Raw genomic sequence first — 23,305 nt, forward strand, 5'->3', positions numbered from 1 at the left:
AGCGCAAGTCATAGAGAGCAATACAGCTCCCAGTCTCCCAGTGGAACTCCTGTGGGGACACTTTGCATGTTAGCCTTTTGTATAGATTCTTTTAGAAAACCTGACTAAAAATTACTTCAGCAAAAGGGGAAATTTATTACTTAAGGAACTAAAATGGTGTAAGAGGTGGATGTGGCTTGACCCAGGCATTCATCTGGTATCAAGAGATCCCATCTCTTCCTATCATCTTGATCTTCTTTCCTCCAAGTCGACTTCACTCTCTACAGTGTAGCAAGATTGTGAAAGAAAATTCTGGGTCCATATCTTTTTGGAGTAAAGGGGAGATATATGGTGACAGAAGGAGGCTTGACTTTGGGTGGTAAATACACAATAAAATAAAATTCTTATTTAAAAACACACAGAGCCTTGCCCTAACCAGTTTGGCTCAGTGGATAGAGCGTCAGCCTGCGGACTGAAAGGTCCCAGGTTCGATTCTGGTCAAGGGCATGTACCTTGGTTGTGGGCACATCCCCAGTGGGAGTGTGCAGGAGGCAGCTGATCAATGTTTCTCTATCATTGATGTTTCTAACTCTCTATTCCTCTCTGTAAAAATCAATAAAATACAAAAAAATAAAAAACACAGAGCTTAGTTGGTGTGTCTCAGTGGCTGACCATCAACCTATACTAGGGAAGTCATGGTTGGATTCCCAGTCAGGGCACATGCCAGGGGCTGCAGGCTCGATCCCCAGTAGGAGGCATGCAAGAGGCAGCTGATAAATGATTCTCACAGATGTTTCTATCCCTTTTATCAAATTAAAAACACACACACACACAAACATAAAAACACACGTAAGAGTTTTTTAAACACTCCTAACCCTACCTCTTAAAAATAACATAGCTCACCTAGGTAAGTGTTACACTGCTGGGAGAACAGCAGCTGGAAGCTGGTTGGCATCCTGGGCCTGGTTCCTACCAACTCTGTTGTTAACTATACCAGGATGCCTGCATAATAATAATAATAATAATAATAATAATAATAAAATAATAATAATAGCCCAGTCAGCATGGCTCAGTGGTTAAACATCAACCTAAGAACCAGGAGGTCACAGTTTGATGGTTTGATTTCTGGTCAGGGCACATGCCCTGGTTATGGGTTCAATCCCCAGTACGGGGTGTGCAGGAGGCAACCCATCAATGATCCTCTCTCATCATTGATGTGTCTCTCTTTTTCTCCCACTCTCCCTTCCTCTCAGAAATCAATACAAAATAATAGATGAATAAATAAATATAAATAATATAAAGTTAAAAAAATAAATGAGTAAAAATGCCTTCCCTGCCACCATCACAGAAAAACACTGAGATAGTATGGTACCTCACACTGGCTCATGAGAGACAACCGCTGAATTTTCCAGAATTATGCATTTCAGATATAAGTTTAATTAAAATTTAAATTAGCCCTAGCCAGTTTGGCTCAGTGGATAGAATGTTGGCCTGGGGACTGAGGGGTCCTGGGTTCAATTCTGGTCAAGGGCATGACCTTGGTTGTGGGCACATCCCCAGTAGGGTGTGTGGGGGGGACAGCTGATCGATGTTTCTAACTCTCTGTCCCTCTCCCTTCCTCTCTGAAAAAAAAAAAATCAATAAAATATTTTTTAAATTAAAAATTCACAACTAAATAAACTTAATTTTTAAAATTGATTTTAAAGAGCAGAATGGAAGTGGGGGAAGAAATGTCCATAGTTTGCCCTTACCTGGAATTGAACCCACCACCTTTCGGTATATGAAACGACATTTTAACCAACTGAGCCACAACAGCCAGGGCTAAATAGATTTCATTAAAGCAAAGTGAGCTCTGGCCAGTGTGGCTCTGTGTTTAGAGAGTATCAATCCAAGAACTGAAGGATCTCAGATTCCTGGGCATGTACTTGGGTTATAGGTTCAATCCCTACAGGGTGGGGCGAGCTCGTGAGCTCATTCTCTCTCTCCTTCCCTCCCTTCTTCCCTCACTTTTGGAGATCAATGGAAAAAATATTCTTGGGTGAGGATTAACAAAAGTAATTAATTAATTAATTAATTAAAGCAAAACTCATCACCTCCTAATTATTTTACTACATTTTCCTATTACCTCTTGAGGTTGTTTACATCTATAGAGACAAATCTGTTTGGTGCAACTGCTATGTAATGGTGACCTACAGCACATCTCTTCCCAACTCTGTCTTGAGTTGCATTTGCAATTGGCCATGGTGACAGTGCTATTTACACAACAGAAATAGGTGAACAGTATAAATAAGAGCCCCAACGCACACCCCCGAGCTTCTGTTAAACATTTACCAGCATACCCAGTAATCCCACTTCTAGGAATACATCCCAAGAAACTAGAAACACCAATCAGAAAGGATATATGCACCCCTATGTTCATAGCAGCACAATCTACAATAGCCAGAATTTGAAAACAGCGCAGGTGCCCATCAGCAGATGATTGGATCCAAAAACTATGGTACATCTACACAATGGAATACTATGCTGCCATAAAAAAGAAGGAATTCTCATCATTTGCAGCAACCTGGATGGAATTGGAGAACATCATGCTGAGTGAAATAAGCCAATCAATGAAAGAGAAACACCACATGACCTCACTCATTTGTGGATGATAAAGAACATTATAAACTGATGAACCAAGAGACAGATATAGAGACAGTAAAGCAACAGGCAGACTGTCAAATTACAGTGGGGAGGGGAGGAAGATCTGGGGGAGATAATAGATCAACCGAAGGACTTATTTACATGCATATAAGTACAACCAATGGACATAAAACTCTGGGGAGGGAGGGTATCTATGGGAGGGAGGGAGGGGGCAAAAAAAATCAATAAAATATATATATATTTAAAAATAATAAAATTAAAATAATAAATAAAATTAAAAAAAATTTTACTGGCATGGTTTGGTGCATAATCTTCCCAACCTTTTCTTTTGCTTGTGACTCAGTCTCCAGTAGGAGGCATTCGGATCTCCAACTATGAAGTAGATGTTGGGGGGAAGGGTTGTATGTCACCCAGTGTTCAAATAATCTTCCTATGTCTGCACAGTCCTCTACTGTGGATAATATTAGCCAGTTAAGGCTCTGCCCTCTTTCTGGCAGCTGTAGGACATTCATCCTCCCTCCCACATTTCATAGCCAGGGTTAGGCACTTAGCCCTTAAGCCAACCAACTGGAATGCTCCCAACTGGACTTTGAATCTTGAATGAGTGAAAGCAAGTTTCAGAAGAATTCAGTTGTCATTACTGCACCTGCAGCCCATGAGGAGTGGGAACTCCTCATCCGTAGATTCCTGTGGTGTGAATTTGGTGTGAACTCAGTGTAACCTCAGCAGTGTGTTCTTACTGCCTGGCCTCCCTGGTTCCCAGTCCTTATCTAGGGAAAGTATAACATGAGCCCAAATCATTTTGTAGTGCAAGGAAGTAAAAAAAAAAAAAAAAAAAAAAAAAAAAAGGTGCTCAAAAATGATGGGGACATGTCAGAAGGACAAAGAAGCCATCTTAAAGAAATGCCCACTGACAAAATCTGAGACAAATCTGAGCATAAAATAAATAATGATGGTAATGTATTACAACCTGCTGAGTGAAACAGGAACCCTTACTGATATAAATAAATAGACATATAAGTGAATGTAAGACAAGAAAGTAGAATGCCAACTGATACATGTAGATGGAATAATGGAAGTAAACAGATTTTTACACCCTTTGGCAATGGTTAAAGTGGTGTTGATTCAAGCTGTATTTATCAATGGATACTAAGCCTGGTAGGTGGAGGTTTGATGAAGAACAGCGTATTAGTTTCAGAGTATTTCCCCAGAAAATAGGCATTAATTACAAAGGTGAAAATGGTGACTTTACAGTGAAGAAAGCTGACAGATACCTCCTTGACTAGGTGATCAAGTTTAGTATCATCAATAGTGGGGTAGGCTGACATCATGGACCTCCTGATGCGATACTCTGAAAAAAACACACCATAATCTTTTTTTGTGTGTGGTACCTCTACCGAGAAGTTATGGGTCCAGATATGAGGAAGAAACAACAAGTGGATCCAGGTTGAGGGACATCCCACAGAATCACAGGCCTGTACTCTTTAAAACTGTCAAGGACCCCAAAAAATGTCCCAGATTAAAGCTTATCAAAGAGCTTGGTCAGCGTAGCTCAGTGGTTGAGTGCTGACCCATGAACCAGGATGTCGTGGGTCAACTCTGAGTCAGGGCACAAGCCCGGGTTGCAGGCTCAATCCCCAAATAGGAGGCATGCAGGAGGCAGCAGATCACTGATTCTCTCTCATCATTGATGTTTCTCTCTCTCTCTCTCTCCCTCTCCCTTCCTCTCTGAAATTAAAAAAAAAAAAAGTTTCTATCTCTCCCTTTCTCTCTGAACACAATAAAAACGCATTTTTATAAAATAAAATAAATAAAAACATGAGGGAGAAAATCAGAGACATGATAAGTAAAAGGAATGCATGACCCTGAATTTGGATTCTGGGTTAGAAAGGAAAAGGTGACATTGGGCAGTGGGTGAAATCTGAGTGGGCTCTGTGGATTAGACAGCAGTGCCCTATCAACGTTAATTTCCTGACTGGAAGGGTGGCATGAAGGTTATAGAACAGTGAACTTGTTTTGAGAAAAACACTGAAATATTTAAGGTTGAAATATTTGTCTACAATTTGTTCTCAGGTTAATTAGAAAAGGGATGATAGTGGGGTAAGGGAGAAAGTGGTAAATGTTAACAACGGAATAAACTGCATAAGGAGACAAAGTTCTCTGTGCTCTTCTTGAAACTTTTCTGTAAGTTTGAGATTATTTCAAAATAAATTCTATTTTAAAAATAAGCCCAAGAGTTCTTTCAGAGGAAGTTTCTCCTTTCAACCTACAACATGCTCAAACCTCTATCACTCGATCTAAACAAAGCAAGACTAAAAACAAAGCCACGAAGCCGGTGGCTGCCAGCTGCCGCCATTTCCTCCCTGCAGGACGTCAGGATGTTGAGGAAACACCGCTGGACCCAGTGTCAGGAAGCCTCTGTTTGAGGCTGGCACTGCCACTCCTGAACTACGTGACTCTGGCCAAATCATTCCGCTTCTCTGAGCCTCAGTTTCCTCCTGAGGGAACAATAGCGTCGTCCTTAGGGAGAGGCCCTGGGGGTGACGGGGGAGAGGGGACACACTGAAGAGCAGGTTATCAACTCCAATTCTAACTACAGGTGACCCCTCATTTTAACTTCTCGTGATACAGGACTATTGTCCTCACCTCCTGCTGGAATGTATCCTGTTCTTAAAGTTCAGCCTGCCCTTTGCAGAACTGTATGCGGCTGCTCATAGCCTTTCCCTGGCGATACCCTTTGCCCTTGAGTGCCTTTCTTGCCTCTCTTGACCTCCTCATCTCAATATAGCCTGCTGCTTCTGCCTGCCCATCCAGGACAGGTGCCCACTCAGGTCTGTCCCCAGTCCTTTTCTCTCCATCTACCTGCTCATTTTGGAATGTCTCCTATGTCCCCAGACTTTTAGGGACGTCATTATGATGCTGATGACATCCACCACTCAACCTTCTGCACTGGCCTCTTCTCTCAGGGGTCCATCGTATTTGGGCATCCCCACAGGCACTTCAAATGTACCTTAGGGGCCCTAGCCGGTTTGGCTTACTGGGTAAAGCGTTGGCCTGCAGACCAAAGCGTCCCAGGTTCCATTCTGGTCAAGGACACATGCCCGGCTGTGGCTCTATCCCCAGTAGGGGGCGTGCAGGAGGCAGCTGGTTTCTAACTCTCTCTCCCGCTCCCTTCCTCCTGAAATCAATAAAAATATAAAACAAATAAATAGCCGAAACCGGTTTGGCTCAGCGGTAGAGCGTCAGCCTGCGGACTGAAAGGTCCCAGGTTCGATTCCGGCCAAGGGCATGAACGTTGGTTGCGGGCACATCCCCGGTGGGGGGTGTGCAGGAGGCAGCTGGTCGATGTTTCTCTCTCATCGACGTTTCTAGCTCTCTATCTCTCTCCCTTCCTCTCTGTAAGAAATCAATAAAATATATTTTTAAAAAATAAAATAAAATACAAATAAATAACTTCATTAAAGATTTACCTTAGGCAACACTAAATGTTTCCCTTCTTTCTTGCTTCTATCCCTAAATTATCTTTATTTATTTATTTTAAAATACATTTTATTGATTTTTTTTTACAGAGAGGAAGAGAGAGGGATAGAGAGTTAGAAACACCAATGAGAGAGAAACATTGACAAGCTGCCTCCTGCACACCCCCTACTGGGGATGTGCCCACAACCAAGGCACATGCCCTTGACTGGAATTGAACCTGGGACCCTTCAGTCTGCAGGCCGACGCTCTATCCACTGAGCCAAACCAGTTTCAGCATATTATCTTTATTTAAAACACTTTGTTCCCTTAACATATTTGGGCTAGAAATGTAGTTGTTTACTACTACTATTGTTGTTGTTGTTGTTTGTTTATTGAACATCTATATGCCAGTTATGACCCTAGGTACTTTGCTTTCTTGATTTGCTTTACTCCTTGAAAAAGCCCTATGAAGTAGATCCTACTTTATTCCATCTTACAAATCTGGAATCTGAGGTTCAGAAAGCTTAAATAACTTTGAGTCCAAGGTTACATAAGTAACAAGTGATAGAATTTGTACTAGGCTTGTCTTACTCTTAATATTAATCACTATAGCCCAGCTGGTGTGGCTCAGTGGTTCAGCATAGATGAGCACTGGTTCTATTCCCAGCAGGACACATAAAGGGGTTTCAGCCTTGATCCCCCACAGGGGATATATAGGAAGCAGCACATCAATGTTTCTCTCTCTTTCCCTCTCCCTTCCCCTCTCTCTAAAAATCAATAAAAAGACATTTAAAAATATCAATCACTTGCCGGCACCAGTTTGGCTCAGTGGATAGAGTGTCAGCCTGTGGACTGAAAGGTCTCGAGTTCGATTTCGGTCAAGGGCATGTCCCTTGCTTGTGGGCACATCCCCAGTAGGGGGTGTGCAACAGGCAGTTGGTCGATGATTCTCTCTCGTTGATGTTTCTAACTCTCTATCCCTCTCTCTTCCTCTCTGTGAAAAATCAATAAAATATATATTTTTAAAAATCAATCACTCTATCACATTAACTTCGTCCTGACTGAATTCCCATATATAATTGCTCATTGATTCCTTTTCATTTTTATCAAGGAAATATCTCTTGAATCAGTTCTTTCTTTGTTCACTGCTGCTACCTTGTTAAGATACACACCTCAGACATATTTATTTTTTTATATTTTATTTTTTTAATATGTTTTATTGATTTTTTACAGAGAGGAGGAGAGAGGGATAGAGAGCTAGAAACGTCGATGAGAGAGAATCATCGACCAGCTGCCTCTTGCACACTCCCCACCAGGGATGTGCCCACAACTAAGGCACATGCCCTTGACCGGAATCGAACCTGGGACTTTTCAGTCCGCAGACCGATGCTCCACCACTGAGCCAAACCGGTTTCGGCACATCTCAGACATATTTAAATATATGTATATAGATGGTAATTTTTTGTAATTTAATTATGATATACACTGGCTGTAAGAAAATTCGTTACAGATCTGGCTAGTGAAAGTTCTCTAATCCCACTTCTAAAGATAAGCACCATTCACTGTATAGCATACACTCCTTGATTTTTTTTCTATGTATATATTAGTCTTTATTATTTTTTATTTTTTCATAAAGGAAGGAGAAGAAGAGAAAGAAACATCAATGATGAGAATCATCAATTGGCTGCCTCCTGCATGCCCCCTACCAAGGATCAGGCCCACGACCTGGGCATGTGCCCTTGACTGGAATCGAACCTGGGACCCTTCAGTCCAAAGGCTAATGCTCTATCCACCGAGCCAAAGCAGCCAGGGCTAAAAAAAAATTTTAATTGATTTTTAGAGAGGACGAGAGAGGGGTGAGGGAGGGGAATGGGAGGAGAGAGAGAGAGAGAGAGAGAGAGAGAGAGAGAGAGAGAGAGAAAGAGAGAGAGAGAGAGAGAGAGAGAGAGAGAGAGAGAGAGAGAGAGAGAGAGAGAGAGACATTGATGTGAATTGGCTGCTTCCTGATCTCGGAATCTGATCAGAAAACTAACCCACCACCTTCTAATATTACACCGGATGAGTCCCAACCAACTAAACCACACTAGCCAGAGTTATAATGTCTTTTAAATGGAATCACATCATCTTGAAACTTGCTTATTTCCTATATCAACACACACAGAGCTACTGTGTGCTTTAAAATTAGTTTAGCCGGGACCGGTTTGGCTCAATGGATAGAGCGTCGGCTTGGGGACTGACGGGTCCCGGGTTCGATTCCGGTCAAGGGCATGTACCTTGGTTGCAGGCATATCCCTGGTAGGGGATGTGCAAGAGGCAGCTGATCGATGACTCTCTCTCATCGATGTTTCTCACTCTCTCTCTCCCTTCCTCTCTGTATAAAATCAATAAAATATATATTTAAAATTAGTTTAAACACACACATTTTTACACACAATTCAATAGGCACAAAAGGGTATTTTATGAAAAACAAAACAAAAAACCAAGCCTCCCTTCAGCCACCCATCCGTTTCTTGGGTAGCCTTCTGGGGCCTCATTTCTTTTAATAGCAACATAGGCTCCCATTGTATGGATGCTCTAAACCCGTAGACCAACTCATTTTGGTGTTTCATTGGAGAACATTTAGATTGTTCCTAATGCTATTACCTACTAGAATCTGCATTCCATATCAGTCTTATCAATTACTTATCACTCTTAATTTTTTTTTTTTTTTAGGAACACGGTAGCTCCACATTGCACAGATGCACCATAATTCATTTATCCATTTCTCTACTGATGAGAATTTAGGCTTAAATGCTATTCGCCCTGCTCGTAGGACACTTGTGCTGTTAAACACTTCGGCTGTCTTGCCAGCAATCTGGCTTGTGTACCCCTCCCCTCGCTCCTCGAAGCCAGAGGAGAGGGTTCGCATTCATCCCAGTGTCCTCACTGCTCAGCCCCGAATGTGGCCGGGAGTGTACGTCCACGACGCCGGAATGAAATAATCAAATCGCCCACTCCGGATTTGATGGAGAGACAGAGCGAAAGGAAAGCCGCGCCTTTTGAATTGTCCCAGACGGAGGGCCCGGAACTTTGGTTGGGGAGAATCGTTGTTTCCCAGGGACGCTTTGAGCTTCAGTATGTGCCCCGCACAAACGTGTTTGCTACGCGCCGGAAGTTCCTGTTGTTTTGCTGGAATGAGTTCTTCCGCGGGGCGGAAGTGGCATGTCTGCCCGTTCCCTGATCATTTCCAGCCCCCTTTCCTAGCAGGAACCCATGAGTAAGCTGTGGCGGCGCGGGAGCACCTCCGGGGCTATGGAGGCCCCTGAGCCAGGTAAGCGCGGGTCCATAAAGCCACTTAGGCCTTTGCAGGAAAGGAGTTCCTTTCTCGCTTCTCGGGGCCTTCAAGGTACCTCGCCACAGGTGGGAGGAGAGAGGCGGGGCTGTTGCTATGGTAACGGCGGGTACCGCGGGAAGAGTGGGAGCCCCTAGGGAAATTGGGTGCTTCTTCGGGGCTCTCGCTGCCCCACTCCCGCCTCACACCGCTGACCGGCTCTCCTCCCGCAGGGGAAGCGCTGGAGTTGAGCCTGGCGGGTGCCCACGGCCACGGAGTGCACAAGAAGAAGCACAAGAAGCACAAAAAGAAACACAAGAAGAAACACCATCAGGAAGAGGAAGCTGGGCCCACGCAGCCGTCTCCTGCAAAGCCCCAGCTCAAACTCAAGATCAAGCTGGGTGGGCAGGTCCTGGGCACCAAGAGGTGAGGCCAAGAGAACCAAGGTTTTACTTGGGGAACTTCAGGAGGAGGCAAAGGAAAGAGACGCTGGCTGGGCTTGCCAGAAGATAGAATGGACACGGTGACTTCAGGGCCCAGGAAGGATCTAGAGGGTGTGAGGGAAGCTGGAGGTAGCTACTGAGCAGAAAGAAGATACTTGCTCGGCTTAGAGTGGTGTTGCTTCTCTGCAGTGTTCCTACCTTCACTGTGATCCCCGAGGGCCCTCGGTCCCCCTCTCCCCTTATGGTCGTGGACAATGAAGAGGAACCAATGGAAGGCGTCCCCCTTGAGCAGTACCGTGCCTGGCTGGGTGAGAAGGATCTGGAGGTGGGGAAACAGGGTTTCTCATGATTCCTGATTAAAGGGAGAAGGTTACTTCTGAGGAGGGAGAGAATTTTGAGTGTGCCAGTATTAACTTGGCCAAATTTGGGTGCCCCACCTGAACAATTCTACTTTTCTCTTTCCAGATGAAGATAGTAATTTGTCCCCCTCCCCACTTCGAGATCTGTCGGGGGACTTAGGGGGTCAGGAGGAAGAGGAGGAACAGAGGTGGCTGGATGCCCTGGAGAAGGGGGAGCTAGATGACAATGGAGATCTCAAGAAGGAGATCAACGAACGGCTGCTCACTGCTCGACAGGTAAATTGGTTCATTCTTTATTCAGTTACCAGATATTTAGAGATAACCTTCCATGTCCTAAGAACTTTGCTAGGCATTGGGCATTAGAGAAAAGATACTTTTCTCAAGGAGCTGGTATTCATGTGTGTGTTGGGGTGGGTAGGTAAAGAAGGAAATAATTTTGAAAAGCAGTTAAGTTTATATATATGTATAGTGATGAAACAGAAAGCGGTAGGAAAGAGACACTAGATAGGGAGGGAAGACCTCTTTGAAGAGCTAACATTTCCAGTACCAGAGGAGCTTTTCAGGCATTGAGCACTTATCTAATTAATGCTTCAATGAGATAAAGATTTAAAATAATAAATAAAAAATCCTCAGAGCCGAAACCGGTTTGGCTTAGTGGATAGAGCGTGGGCCTGCGGACTGAAAGGTCCCAGGTTCAACTTCAGTCAAGGGCATGTACATTGGTTGCAGGCACGTCCCCGGTAGGGGGTGTGCGGAAGGCAGCTGGTTGATGTTTCTCTCCCATCGACATTTCTAGCTCTCTATCCCTCTCCCTTCCTCTCTGTGGAAAATCAATTTTTTTAAAAATCCTCAGAAATATGATGCAGAGAATTTGGTACACAAGGCAAGCAGGTAATATTTCTAACACTTTTCCTCTTGAGAGTCAGGATCTAAAGCTGAAAGTCTGGAGACCAGGGTGCCCTCTGGACCCTTCCTGCAGACCTCGCTTCTCCATTCTCTGACACCACCTCTGTCTCTCCCCAGCGAGCTCTGCTCCAGAAGGCGCAGAGCCAGCCTTCCCCGCTGCTGCCGCTGCCTGTGGCTGCGGGCTGCCCGGCCCCCGCCCTCACCGAGGAGATGCTGCTGAAGCGCGAGGAGCGGGCTCGTAAGAGGCGGCTGCAGGCGGCGCGGCGGGCGGAGGAGCACAAGAACCAGACCATCGAGCGCCTCACGAAGACGGCAGCGCCCAGCGGGCGCGGGGGCCGCGGGGCCGCGAGGGGGGAGCGGCGGGGAGGGCGGGCCGCGGCCCCGGCCCCCATGGTGCGCTACAGCAGCGGGGCCCAGGGTTCCACCCTTTCCTTCCCGCCCGGCGTCCCCACACCCGCACCGGTGTCTCAGCGGCCGCCTCCGCCCGGCCCTCCTCCGCGGTGCTCGGTCCCTGGCTGTCCGCACCCGCGCCGCTACGCCTGCTCCCGCACAGGCCAGGCCCTCTGCAGCCTCCAGTGCTACCGCATCAACTTGCAGCTGCGGCTGGGGAGACCCGAAGGGCCCGGGTCCCCCCTTCTGGCTACGTAAGGCCCTTTCCCAGGACTCTGAACCCTCTCCCCTGCCCGGATCCAGTGTCTTCCTTATTAAATTGTATCCCGTGCCTCGACTGGTACCGAATTTACAGAATTGAGTGTATGGGGCATGGGAAGCCGATTCCCTGTCCACACATGTTGCCCCCATCGGAGCTTGCGCTGACGCCTCGGAAACGTCCACCGAGCCCGGGCTGGCGCGCTGGGCTCCGGCCGACTTGGGGGACTCCCATCTCTTCTGGCGGGATCACCTGGCGTGATCCGGCCTTTGGCGTCCTTCCAAGGGACGGGATTCCAGCCAATCAGAGGGGAGTTTGCTCTTCTGGGCGGCCGCTCATTGGTTGACAGCTCGAAGCCCGTGGTGTTGTCCACGTTGGCTACTGTCGCTGTCAGTCAGGGCGGTGGGCGGAGCCTCACTGCACTCTTTGTCTGGGAGAGCGCTTGTTGTCTGGGAGCGCGGCCGGGGCGCCGCTGCGGATTGGTCCCCAACAAAAGCCTCCGATCCCGTCCTATTGGCCCGTTCGCCGGAGGGCGATGCTGATTGGCGGGACGGAGCAACCTGGCTCCTAGTTGGCAGAGCTCTCCCCGGATGGGAGCTCCGGCCGGCCGCGGAGTGATGGTGGCGGCAGCGGAGATGGGCCGGGCAGGGACCATGGCGGTGGCGGCAGAGGCGGCAGGGGCGGGGTGGCTGGCAGTAGAGGAGGCTGTGGTCTCCAGGGGGCTGTAGGTGGAGGCATGGCTCGGGCCAGCAGCGGGAACGGCAGCGAGGAGGCCTGGGGGGCACTTCGAGTGCCGCAACAGCAGGTATCCCATCTGCTCCAAAAGCATATCCCTATAGCCATCTACTTCCCTTTCCCCTTTTCTGTCCCTGTCTTTTTGGGGGTTGGGTAGGGACTCACGGAGCCAAAGGTATTGTGAAGTTCCTAAATGTCCCTTGCATTCTTTGTTTAAACTTTGTAACGTAGATGCAGTTGACTTTGCCTGCGGTCTTATACACCATCCCATGGATGCAGTGGGAGCTTGCAGTGACTCTCCAGGGACCAGAGGCATAGTGAGGCCCTGGGAGGCTTCCTGTCTTGCAACAGTTATTTGTGATGCGTTTCTGTGTGCCTATTGTCACAACAGAGGCCAATAGCGTCTTCTCTTGAGGGAGCAATTTGGAGAAGAGCTGGAACCCAGACTCGCGCGCCCTGCCATCCTTTATCATCCACAGCAATCCCATCTGGTTGGGAGCACTGCTCTGGGTCTCACACTGCCCCGCCTTTATCCTAGGAAGTCTGAGACTCAGGGGTGGAAAGGTCCACCTTGGGGATGGGGAATGGCAGGCCATGAGGGACAATGAAAGCATCTTAGCTTTGGAAATGACTTTAAACCCATTACCCATTGTCTGAGATTTTGAGATTGCTTTATCTTCTGGCTTCTGCCAAACCCCGTTAACAGAAAATGCCCTGGGGCCAGTCAATATGCAGAGCTGAAATCTGCCTCTGTTCACATCTTCGTCCTGTTCTCCAGGCTGATTTTTGCTATTCCAAATCCTCTTCCATGCTGACAGCCCTTCAGACATTTGAACACTCCTCTCAGCATCCCTCCTTTGCCTCCTCATAGACCTGAGCTACACTGGTTCACAGGGTGGGCGTGTGGTGTGCATGCAGGGGCTGGATGTGGGGGTGAACAGTGCCTTGGGCTGGATTCTCCCTTGGTGCTAAGTGCCTCCTTGCTCCCAGCTTCGAGAGGTTTGCCCAGGAGTGAACAACCAGCCCTACCTCTGTGAGAGTGGTCACTGCTGCGGGGAGACTGGCTGCTGCACCTACTACTATGAGCTCTGGTGTGAGTCTCTGTGGGGGCCGTTCTCGGGTCCTTCTGCCCACCCTCCCTTGGACCTCGGAATTCTAGCCTTCAGGGACCCTTCTTTGCACGGGAGGAATCTGAGACTCTTCCTTCCACCCCCCTGCAGGGTTCTGGCTGCTCTGGACTGTCCTCATCCTCTTTAGCTGCTGTTGCGCCTTCCGTCACCGACGAGCTAAACTCCGGCTACAGCAACAGCAGCGGCAGCGTGAGATCAACTTGTTGGCCTACCACGGGGCATGCCACGGGGCTGGCCCTGTTCCTGCCAGTTCACTGCTTGACCTTCGTGAGTGACTCGAGGCTCTGGGCTCACTACCGGTGGCTCCTCCCCACATTTTGTTTTCAGACATTCCAAAGCACACTTTTCCCTAACAGTAAAGAGACCACCACCTCACCCCTGGTTGTCTTCAACCAACCATGCCATTCTCTCCTGCAGGCCTCCTCAGCGCCTTCAAACCCCCCGCCTATGAGGATGTGGTTCACCGCCCGGGCACACCACCACCTCCTTACACTGCGGTCCCAGGCTGCCCCTTGACTGCTTCCAGGGAATGTACCTGCTGCTCCTCCACTTCTAGCTGCCCTGTCCACTCCGAGGGAACAAATGTGGAAGGTGTTTCCTCCCACCAGAGTGCCCCCCCTCATCAGGCGGGTGAGCCTGGGGCAGGGGTGAGCCCTGCCCCCACACCCCCCTCCTGCCGCTATCGCCGCCTGACTGGTGACTCGGGCATCGAGCTCTGCCCTTGCCCTGACTCCAGCGAGCGTGAGCCAGTCAAGGAAGCTAAGGCTAGTGCTATCCAGCCAGACCTGGGGGACTGCTCCCCCTGCACACTGTCCCTAGAACCCATACCCCAAGTTCCTTCCATGGGGCCGGCTACCAGTGAAGGGGGCATCCCATGAGCAGTTTTAGGAGGGTGGGTGCCCACTAGAAACAGCCCTGGTTCCAGCTCCTTGAGTTCTCCTCGGCCTCTCCCTGCCTTCCTAGAATCTGCCTGAAAGGGCTGGAGTCCCGAGGACAGGGGCCATGTTTGGGGGACTGTGCTAGCTCTACCCCCGGTGACATACACAGGAGCCTTTGATCTCATTAAAGAGATATGAACCAGCTGCTTGTGGACTTGGGTGGTCTAGTGCTCATCTCACTTCACTACCTGGATGGACTTGGAGGGGACGGGCAATGGCCACCTTCCCCAGATTCTCTGGAGGATAGGAGGCAGCCCACAGGCCTGGACTGAGCCAAGACCTCTTGGTGAGGCAAAGCTGGCAAAAACAGTAATTTGGCATGGTTTTCCAATTTATTTAGAAAAATAAGGCTCTGAATTCACATTCACCCCAGGGTTGTGTGGGATGATAATGAGACACCTAACATGAGGATTCAAAGCACTGGTATCTGAGGGTTGGGGCAGAATTTGGAGACCTGGACCCTGTAGTCCGGAGTGTTACAGGGACCTCACTCGCCTCCCACACTCTCCCTTCAGTAGTCTTCAGCCATGGCCAGTAGGACAAGGCTGGTCCAACCCTGGAAGGGGCGGCAGCCCATGCCCCGTCCGTCCCGGTCGCTGTACTGCTCCCACAGGAAGCCTGTGGCCTGGTACTGCCTCAGCACATTGCCCACCACATTGGCACGGAGCTCACTGTGGAGCTTGGCAGCACGGGCTTGGTGAGGACCCTTGAGGTGCCCGTAGTGGTGGAGTGCCCCTAAGGCCAGGTAGTTGACATTGAGCCACACAGCTCCCCGCCAGTAGGGAGGATCATGCTCTGAATTGCGCTGGCCGTAAAAGGGGCTGGAGGCTGCAAGGGAGCGTAAACCGAAGGGGCTCCAGAGATGGCGACGGTCGGCTAGAACATCCAGCAGTGGCCCAAGGCGGGGAGAGTGGGGGTCCAGCAGCCGCAGCAACAAGGGGAAGAGACTGACATAGCCCAAGGCATCCACATACTGCAAGCGAGGGTGGGGCCGGCCCACCACCCGAACCAGCCCGTGAGGGGGTCGAGGCTTCAGCTGCACTGCTTTTGTGTGGTTCCCAAAGTCTGCAAAGACTCCTAGCTCTGGGGCCCAGTGTAGCTCATCCAGGCTCTTCTCTGCCCCCAGCGAGGCAGCCAGCGGGCCCAGCTCTGCAACCGCCTCAGCCTCGCCCAGCTGCTCTGCTAGCTGCACCAGCACACGGGCACCCAGTGCCACCCAGCACCGCAGGTCCAGGTGCCGTTCGGTGGCTGAAGGGTGCGAAGCACGGGGGTAATCATCCAGCCCTGAAGGCAGGGTCTTGGGATTCAGCAGGGTTGGCAAGGCCGAGTCCCGACCCCGCCAGCGGTAAGACAGGGGCACTGGCCCTGCCTGGCTCTGATGAAGCCAGGAGAACCAGGCATGCAGGCGGGGGAAGGCCCTGCGGAGGAAGGCTAAGTCGGCAGGATCGTGACCCTCCAGCATGTGGGCTACAGGCAGAAGCAGGGTTGGGGGGTTGGCATGGGCTGCCCGTTGCACCAGGAATTCTGGGGGTACCCGGACTCGGGCCTCATCCCCCAGTACCTGCTCCCGCCCAATCCAGCCATCGGCATTGAGTAGCCCCAGCCAGTGGCCTAGGGCCTCCCGGCTGAGGCGGGGATCCCATCGCTGGACCAGGAGCTGGTGAAAGCCCTCATCCCAAAGAAAGCCCCGTGGGAAGAACGACCGGGAGGGCACTGCTGTGAAGAGAGGGACCGGTGGGAAGAGGGCCGGGGCCACCTTCTGCTCAGACTCCTCCGCCTTCATGTCTGGCAGCACAAGCCCCTGTCCGTAGAAGTAGCCGATCCCACCAAGGAGACCGCTGAGGGCAGCCTGACCCAGAGCTTGCTCCTGTGGGCCCAGACCCTTCTTCTGCAGCTGGAAGGTCTTCTCAAAGCGCTCTCTGAAGGCTTCCGCATGGCTCTCCAGGGCCTGCGTCAGCAGGCTGCCTGCCAGCTGCCCCCGGGCTTGGTCTCCTCCCGCCTGGGCACTGCCAGATTCAAACACGAACTCCACAGAAAAGGGGGCTTTCACTGTCACCTGTTGTATCAAGAACTGCCCTTGGGCCTCTCCTTGCCCGCTTGGGTCTCTGTCCTCCCACTTCAGAGATCTTGGCAAGCCAAGGTAGCGTTCAGGAGAAGCCCCTGGGGGCCGATGCTGAAACCAGCTATTTAGGCGACTCTTCACCATGTCTGTCAGCAAGGGAAGTCCTGGGTTGGAGGACCAGAAGACATTGTAGCTTGAAGGGAAGAAGACAAATAGGAAATATTATTCAGGAGGGTAGGAAGTAGAAGGGTTATAAAGAGAAATAGGTGATCGTGAGTTAGGATGGAAAGGTCTTGACAATGTAGAGGGCATGGAGGCTGGTGTGAAGGGAAATAACGTGGAAAGAGGGTAGAGTAGAGGAGATGGGAGCCAAGCTAAATCAGCATCCGTACCACCCCTACCACCACCTCACACTCTCCCCCACCCCAGTTACCTGCCATACTTGGGAGTAGTACCCCCTGGACTGGTTGGTGCCAGAAGTGTAAAACGGAAGTCACCAAGTTCACTGGAGTGACCACTGATGAACTTCAACTGCCCCTCAGCCCCACCCTCTGGCACTAGGACTTCCTTGCCATCTGTCACCACGTAGAAGAACAGGGACACCAAAGGGAGGGCAGAGGTACCCGAGGCCTAGATGAACAAGGAGGACAGAAAAAACATTGCATTAGATTTATATTCGCTCTTGAGAATCACACTTAGTGAGGGAAAGGGGCACCAGGACAGAGCAAAATGAAACAACAAATACAGTGGAATGTTGGTTCTCGAATTTAATTCGGTCTGGAAGGCTGTTCGAAAAGCGATTTGTTGGAAAACCAAATCATTTTACCCACTAGAAGTCATGTAAATTGAATTAATCCATTCTAGACTCCCAAATGATCCCGTTTTAACCTTCCTTTTATATATAGTACATGTCTAATGTACTGTTTAATATATAAACAAACACTTCTTTTCTTAATTTTACCCCTACCAGCCTTAAATGAATCACTTTTAGCATTCGGTCCAGGGATGTCTTTCAGGTCAGCATGCAGCACCTTCATACATCACCATCTCCGCAAATGGCTGTCACTGGCTAACTGCTTTTCCTTTATCTAAATCAGCAGGTTTCCTACCTCTTCAACCGCATATAATTATTGTTTCTTTCACACCCTTAGCAACATTAGCACTCTTGATGGTCTCTATGTTGTTGTTTTAATTTAAATATATATATATTATTGATTTTTACAGAGAGGAAGGGAGAGAGACAGAGAGCTAGAAACGTCGATGAGAGAGAAACATCGACCAGCCGCCTCTTGCACACCCCCTACTGGGGATGTGCCTGCAACCAGCGTACATGCCCCTCACCGGAATCGAACCCGGGTCCCTTCAGTCCACAGACCGACGCTCTACCACTGAGCCAAACCGGTTTCGGCATGGTCTCTATGTTTTAAAATTGTGCTAATCATGAATTTCGCCAACAACAAAAGCATTCTCTCTGTTGCCCGAGAGACGCTTTTTGTCAGGCTGAGGTATCAGCATGAAAGGGTTGTCAGGTCCAAAACCAAAGACACTGACAACCAAGACATTTTTTTTTCTGTGAACAAACTGGTTGAGAACCGAATTGTTCCAGATGGAAGCTGTTGGAGAAATGAGGTTTGAGTTATCTGGCGGTGTTGAGGGTCACTGTGGGTAAACACCCAGTGGGATGAGTTAAAGATCCCTGCACAGAGTTCTCTGGGAAATAATGAGTATTTCTGTGCTGTGTATTATGCTAAGAACTCTACATATTATTTCCTTTAATTCTTACAATCCTGTGTTAGGTGCTATTTTCATCCCCACTTTACAGAAAGGAAACCAAGACGTAGGAATTGTAAATGCAGGTGGTCTCATAGGCAAGTGTTTTCGGGCAGGCAACCAGATTCAAACCAGATGGCCAGACTGCAGCTCCAGCTGTTACCCCCCACTTCACACTGCACTTGCTGGCAGCAAAGGAAGAACGGAGGGCGTCTGGGCTAGGGGAGGGGTGTCCTGAGGCCCTGACCTGAGACTCTACAGTCACTCTCCAGCTCCAGTCCCCTCCGTGCTGACCCCCGGGTCTCTTGACGAATTCAGTGGTGAGCCTTAAAGCCCCATCCAGGATGTGCTGCCGCCCGAAGGAGAGGCCGTCGTGGAACTCCCAGCCATAGGGGCCCACGCCGTCCCCCTGCTCACACGTGTGCCTGAGCTTAGGGGCGGTGCCATGCTGTGCCCACATCAGTCCTGGGGGTAGAACGGCCACGTAAGTCAGAGAGCGGCAACCCTGCCCCTCTGTGTCTGCGAGAAGCTCAGGGCCATCCCTCCTCCTAACTCTCCTGACCCGCTCCTCCCCACCCTCGCTCTAGGAAAGCTGCCTGCCCGCCGGGGCCCGGTTACCGGTGAGGAGGGGCTGCGCGCTGCGGGTCTTCATGCCGAAGTAGACGTGGGGGCGGTAGGTGCCCCAGAAGAGGTCGGGGGCCATGGCGGGGCTGGAGGAGTTGGGAGGCAGCGCCGGGGGCGCGGAGTGCAGCGTGACCGCCCGCCGCGCGCGGTGCCAGGCCAGCAGCCAGCTCCCCGACAGGGTCAGGGCCAGCGGCAGGACCACGATGACCAAGACCGCCGCCGCGACCGTGCCGCGGGCCACGCCGCCCCGGCTTTCCCGCCGCGCGGGGCCGCCCCGGGCCGCCCCCTCGGCCGCCCGCGCTCCATCCACGGGCGCGCCGCGGCGCCGCCGCTCGCCCCGAGCCATTCGGGCACCGAGGCTGGCGTCGCGAGAGCTTCGAGGGGCGGCCGAGAACCTGCGTCCGGCCTCTCCGCCCGGGCTCCAGCGTAGCGCTAGGGCGGCCACTAATCTGCACGCTGCACCTCCGGTTCCGCTCCCGCCTCTCGACGGAAGTCCCGCCCCGCTACGTCAGGTTAAGGCCCCTAGCCCAGAACTGGCGTGTTGGTGTGGCATAGGCTGTTATCTGCATCGAGTCCCCGGGACCGTGTCTAATGGGTAAGGGTTAGCATGTGCTCTGACCAGGAATCCAACTGCTGACTTGCTGGCGCATGGAAAGTCCCACACTGCTGGAGAGAACTGGGAAGTTATTGTTCAAAACTAGGAACTGCCCCAGCTGGTTTGGTTCAGTGAATAGAGCGTGGGCCCCGGGTTAGATTCCAGTCAAGGCTCTACAGCAGCGATTCCCAACCTGTGGGTCGCGACTGCTAGCAGGGTCGCCTAAGACCATCGGAAAACACAGATATTTACATTACGATTCATAACAGTAGCAAAATTACCGTTATGAAGTAGCAACAAAAATAACTTTATGGTTGGGGGTCACCACAACATGAGGAACTGTATTAAAGAACCATGGCATTAGAAAAGTCGAGAACCACTGTAAACTAGAGGAACCCTTAAAAGGATCATAATGGTGATGCATGCACTTATTTTTTTCCCCTCTTCCTTTCCTACAACCCAAGAAGCAAAGGACCTTAAGGAAAGGATTACCTATGTCCAGATTAGGGAAAGCTGTAGGTAGGAGCACTTCAGTTTGACCTAGAAGAGTCAATATTATATTTGATGGTAGTTCAGAAATGCAACTTAAATTCAGTTACTTATTTGTAACCAACAGCTTAGCATAAAAGGTGTTAAAATTTCCTGGGGATGATAGATGGGAAACACCATCATTTCATTGAGTTAATTTTTAGGCTCCCAATACCAACTTTTGCAGTTGAATTTCTCACATTTGAGGAAATCTCAGGGGTCAGCACATCTGGAATGCAATGGATAAACCTTGCCCTGGGAAAACCACCTTCACCACCTTTGTGATCACGGTATCTCCCCTGCCAGGTTAAGTATACATTAAGAATTTATCAAGGGAATTTACATATGAGGTGTGCCTTGTGGACAACATGGAACATACTCCATGCCATTTGGCAGGCGACAAGGGGTGTAACCCACCCCAAATAAGGGGTAAATGCCTTGCATACTTGCTTGGAGCAGGACAACAGTGCTTTCTTGGAACCAGCATGTGTGGGACATAGAGGACAGGTAGATCATAGTCTGGAGGATTTTCAGGAAGTAATGTTTTGACCAAGATCTAGCTAGCCATTTGGGGCAGTACTCACTCTTGGAATAGTTTCTCCTCCACAAAAGTTATTTTCATAAAATACAAATCCCTGCCATTTAAAAACCTACTCCAGTTGGGGAGAAGTCAATGAGGAAAAAGACATATATAATACTATATATAGTACTTTAAACAATAAAGATTAAAAAAAAAAAGGAAAAGTATTTTACTAACTAAACTCAATTATTGAAATACTAATAAATACTAAAACTTTTTTTGCATGACCATATTAATATATTCTAGAAATGAAAAAAATTAGAAAATTTTTTTATTTTTATTCTCTTGGTACTCTTAAGTGTTTGCAGCAAATGACAGGAAGAATATATATAATGTATTCAAATTTAATTTCTTATGCAAGTTTCTGTGTATGAACATAAAAAATTATTTTAACAAGATCAATAAAGTGTCATTATTTTCTATTAAAAAACCCCACAGAAATAAAAAAATAAATAAATAAATAAAAACCTATTCCACACCCTTATGCTACTCTATTATCACACCTCATCAAAACTTCATTATATAAGGGCCCAGAGCAGCCGGGTCTGGTGCGGCCAGGCCCGGAGCAGCAGCTGCCAGGCTGGGAGCGGCCAGGCCCAAAGCAGCAGGGTCGGGTGTGGCCAGGCCCGGAGCAGCAGCAGCCAAGTCCAGAGCAACTAGGTCGGGAGTGGCAGTGACCAGACCCGGAGCAGCTGGTTGTGGAACGAACCAGAGCAACAGAGGCCAGGCCCGAAGCAGCCAGGCCCGGAACAGCTCGCTCCTCGCCTGCCCTTGCCTCACGGCTGCCTCTCAGACATGGCTGGAAACTTTTGTGGGAACTTGAGGGTCTGCTGAATCAAGTGATGAAGGCTTAGATCTGATGTGTTGAGTTAGTATAGGGCTGGGGTGTTGATCTGTGAGTGCCTTGGGTGGGGCCTGGATGAGGCTGGTTGACCTATTTGGAAACGTCTTTTGTGTGAAGTGTATCATTGGGCATGTGGAGGTATTATTGATATGAGAAAATGCTAAGTAACTGATTTACTATCTGAAAAGGGATTTACTATCAGGGAAAGGGAGGGAGGAAGAGACTGAACATAAACTGTGCACCTATGGATGAGGACAATGGGGGATGGGAGGGGGAGGAGGGTGGGATGGGAACCTGGTGGAGGGGGGAAGAAATGAGGAACCTTTGTAATAATATGAACAATAAAGATTGATTAAAAAAAAAACAACTTCATTATATAAAATACTTTGTTGCATGTCTACTCCAATTTCAGTATAATTTGACTTCTGGCCCCACCCTACATTGGTAGACTTGCTCATTCAAAAATCACCTTCTGCCCTAGTCACTTCAGCTCAGTAGTTAGAGCAGCCGTCACCAATCTTTTGGACCTCATGAACCACCAGTGTGGTCTGTGGACCACCAGTTGGCAACTGCTTAGTTAGGGGGTTGGCCCTCAGACTGAAGGGTTTCGGGTTCATTTCCATCAAGGGCATGTACTTCGGTTGCAGGCTCAATTCCCAAGCCCAGACAGGGCACGTGTGCAAGAATCAACCAAATGATTTGTCTTTCTCATATTGATGTTTCTCTTTCCATCTCTCCCACTCCCTTCCACTCTCTCAGTATCAATGGAAAAAAAATATCTTTAAGTGAGGATTAACAAAAAATCACCTTCAAACCAAACCCAATGGTCAGTCCTATTTTACTACCAATGCACCTGGTCCATATTGTAGCATTTATTACATACCCGAGTTTTATTATTCATCTTTGTATCTTAGTACCAATGGGAGTTATAGGCACAAGGTATTTTTATAATATTTGTAAATTCAACAAATGTTTATTGTGCACACTGTATCAGGCATTATGCTGGGGACAGAGAAAACAACCCTAACCTCAAGTTCACATGTTTACAGCAATGTTTGAACCACCCCATCTAAAAAAATAAGGAATGCTTAAATCTGGCCAAAGATAACAGCCATTTAACCAGAGCTGGGAAATTCTAACCCAAGCTGTAACTTTGTAGTGTAAAGCTTCTTGTGTGTTATACATCATTGAGTCTGCTCAGACTCCTGGCAAGCCATAATGAGTTTTGTCCCCAATGTCCTATCCTCAACAGCCCTGCTCAGCTCCTGTAAACTCATGCCTATGGCTTCTTTCATGGAGTCAATTCACCTTATTTTTGGTCTTCCTCTTTTCCTTTCTATTTTCTCCGGCATTAATGTCTTTTCCAAAGAACCCTGCCTTCTCATGGTATACATAAAGTAGGACGATAAGGCCTCTTACATAACACTTAATTCATTCCCAAAAATGTTCTAGGTGTTAACAGATGTCAATTCATTTAATCCTCTCAACAGTCTTAGGAGATAGGCACTACTGTCCCCATTTTACAAAAGAGGAAAGAGGCACTGTAAGTAATTTGTCCAAAGTTACACAGATTTTTAAGGGCAAAGCTGGTAGTTTAAGTCAGGCATTCAGGATATTTACTACACTATAATGTCTTGTGGTAGTTTTCTTTTTTTAAAGAGAGAGGGGGAATTCAGCCCTTTGTAGATAGCACTCTTTTAAAAATAAATATATATTAATTTCAGAGAGAAAAGGAGAAATAGAAACATCAA

At 48.7% G+C, this 23,305-nt stretch overlaps 3 protein-coding genes and 1 pseudogene across 5 annotated transcripts; 2 read left to right on the forward strand and 2 right to left on the reverse strand.

The window, feature by feature from the left end:
* Positions 1 to 9,258: 9,258 nt before the first annotated feature.
* On the forward strand, positions 9,259 to 11,826 carry INO80B (INO80 complex subunit B). Of its 2 annotated transcripts, none has more exons than XM_036435782.2 (5): positions 9,259 to 9,391; positions 9,625 to 9,817; positions 10,024 to 10,142; positions 10,300 to 10,469; positions 11,217 to 11,826. In XM_036435782.2, the coding sequence occupies exons 1-5, from the start codon at positions 9,334 to 9,336 to the stop codon at positions 11,745 to 11,747; spliced, it is 1,071 nt and encodes a 356-aa protein (XP_036291675.1). In that variant the 5' UTR covers positions 9,259 to 9,333; the 3' UTR covers positions 11,748 to 11,826. The 2 variants fall into 2 exon arrangements, with proteins under 2 accessions (XP_036291675.1, XP_036291673.1); XM_036435780.2 differs by having other exon boundaries at positions 9,319 to 9,466.
* Positions 11,827 to 12,195: 369 nt separating this feature from the next.
* Positions 12,196 to 14,693, forward strand: WBP1 (WW domain binding protein 1). Its single transcript, XM_036435789.2, has 4 exons — positions 12,196 to 12,553; positions 13,474 to 13,576; positions 13,704 to 13,880; positions 14,031 to 14,693. Exons 1-4 carry the CDS (start codon positions 12,485 to 12,487, stop codon positions 14,489 to 14,491), a joined length of 810 nt encoding a protein of 269 aa, XP_036291682.1. The 5' UTR covers positions 12,196 to 12,484; the 3' UTR covers positions 14,492 to 14,693.
* Positions 14,694 to 14,864: 171 nt separating this feature from the next.
* MOGS (mannosyl-oligosaccharide glucosidase) lies at positions 14,865 to 19,499 on the reverse strand. Of its 2 annotated transcripts, none has more exons than XM_045580933.1 (4): positions 19,002 to 19,499; positions 18,630 to 18,848; positions 17,047 to 17,233; positions 14,865 to 16,806 (listed from the first exon to the last, which is right to left on the reverse strand). In XM_045580933.1, the coding sequence occupies exons 1-4, from the start codon at positions 19,351 to 19,353 to the stop codon at positions 15,063 to 15,065; spliced, it is 2,502 nt and encodes an 833-aa protein (XP_045436889.1). In that variant the 5' UTR covers positions 19,354 to 19,499; the 3' UTR covers positions 14,865 to 15,062. The 2 variants fall into 2 exon arrangements, with proteins under 2 accessions (XP_045436889.1, XP_036291664.1); XM_036435771.2 differs by having other exon boundaries at positions 17,047 to 17,243; positions 18,631 to 18,848; positions 19,002 to 19,498.
* A 758-nt stretch (positions 19,500 to 20,257) lies between these two features.
* Positions 20,258 to 20,445, reverse strand: LOC118717878 (annotated as a pseudogene).
* Between the last annotated feature and the right edge of the window lie 2,860 nt (positions 20,446 to 23,305).

This window comes from Pipistrellus kuhlii, unplaced genomic scaffold (genome assembly GCF_014108245.1).
Source record: "Pipistrellus kuhlii isolate mPipKuh1 unplaced genomic scaffold, mPipKuh1.p scaffold_m20_p_13, whole genome shotgun sequence".
In the NCBI taxonomy this organism is placed as follows: domain Eukaryota; kingdom Metazoa; phylum Chordata; class Mammalia; order Chiroptera; family Vespertilionidae; genus Pipistrellus; species Pipistrellus kuhlii.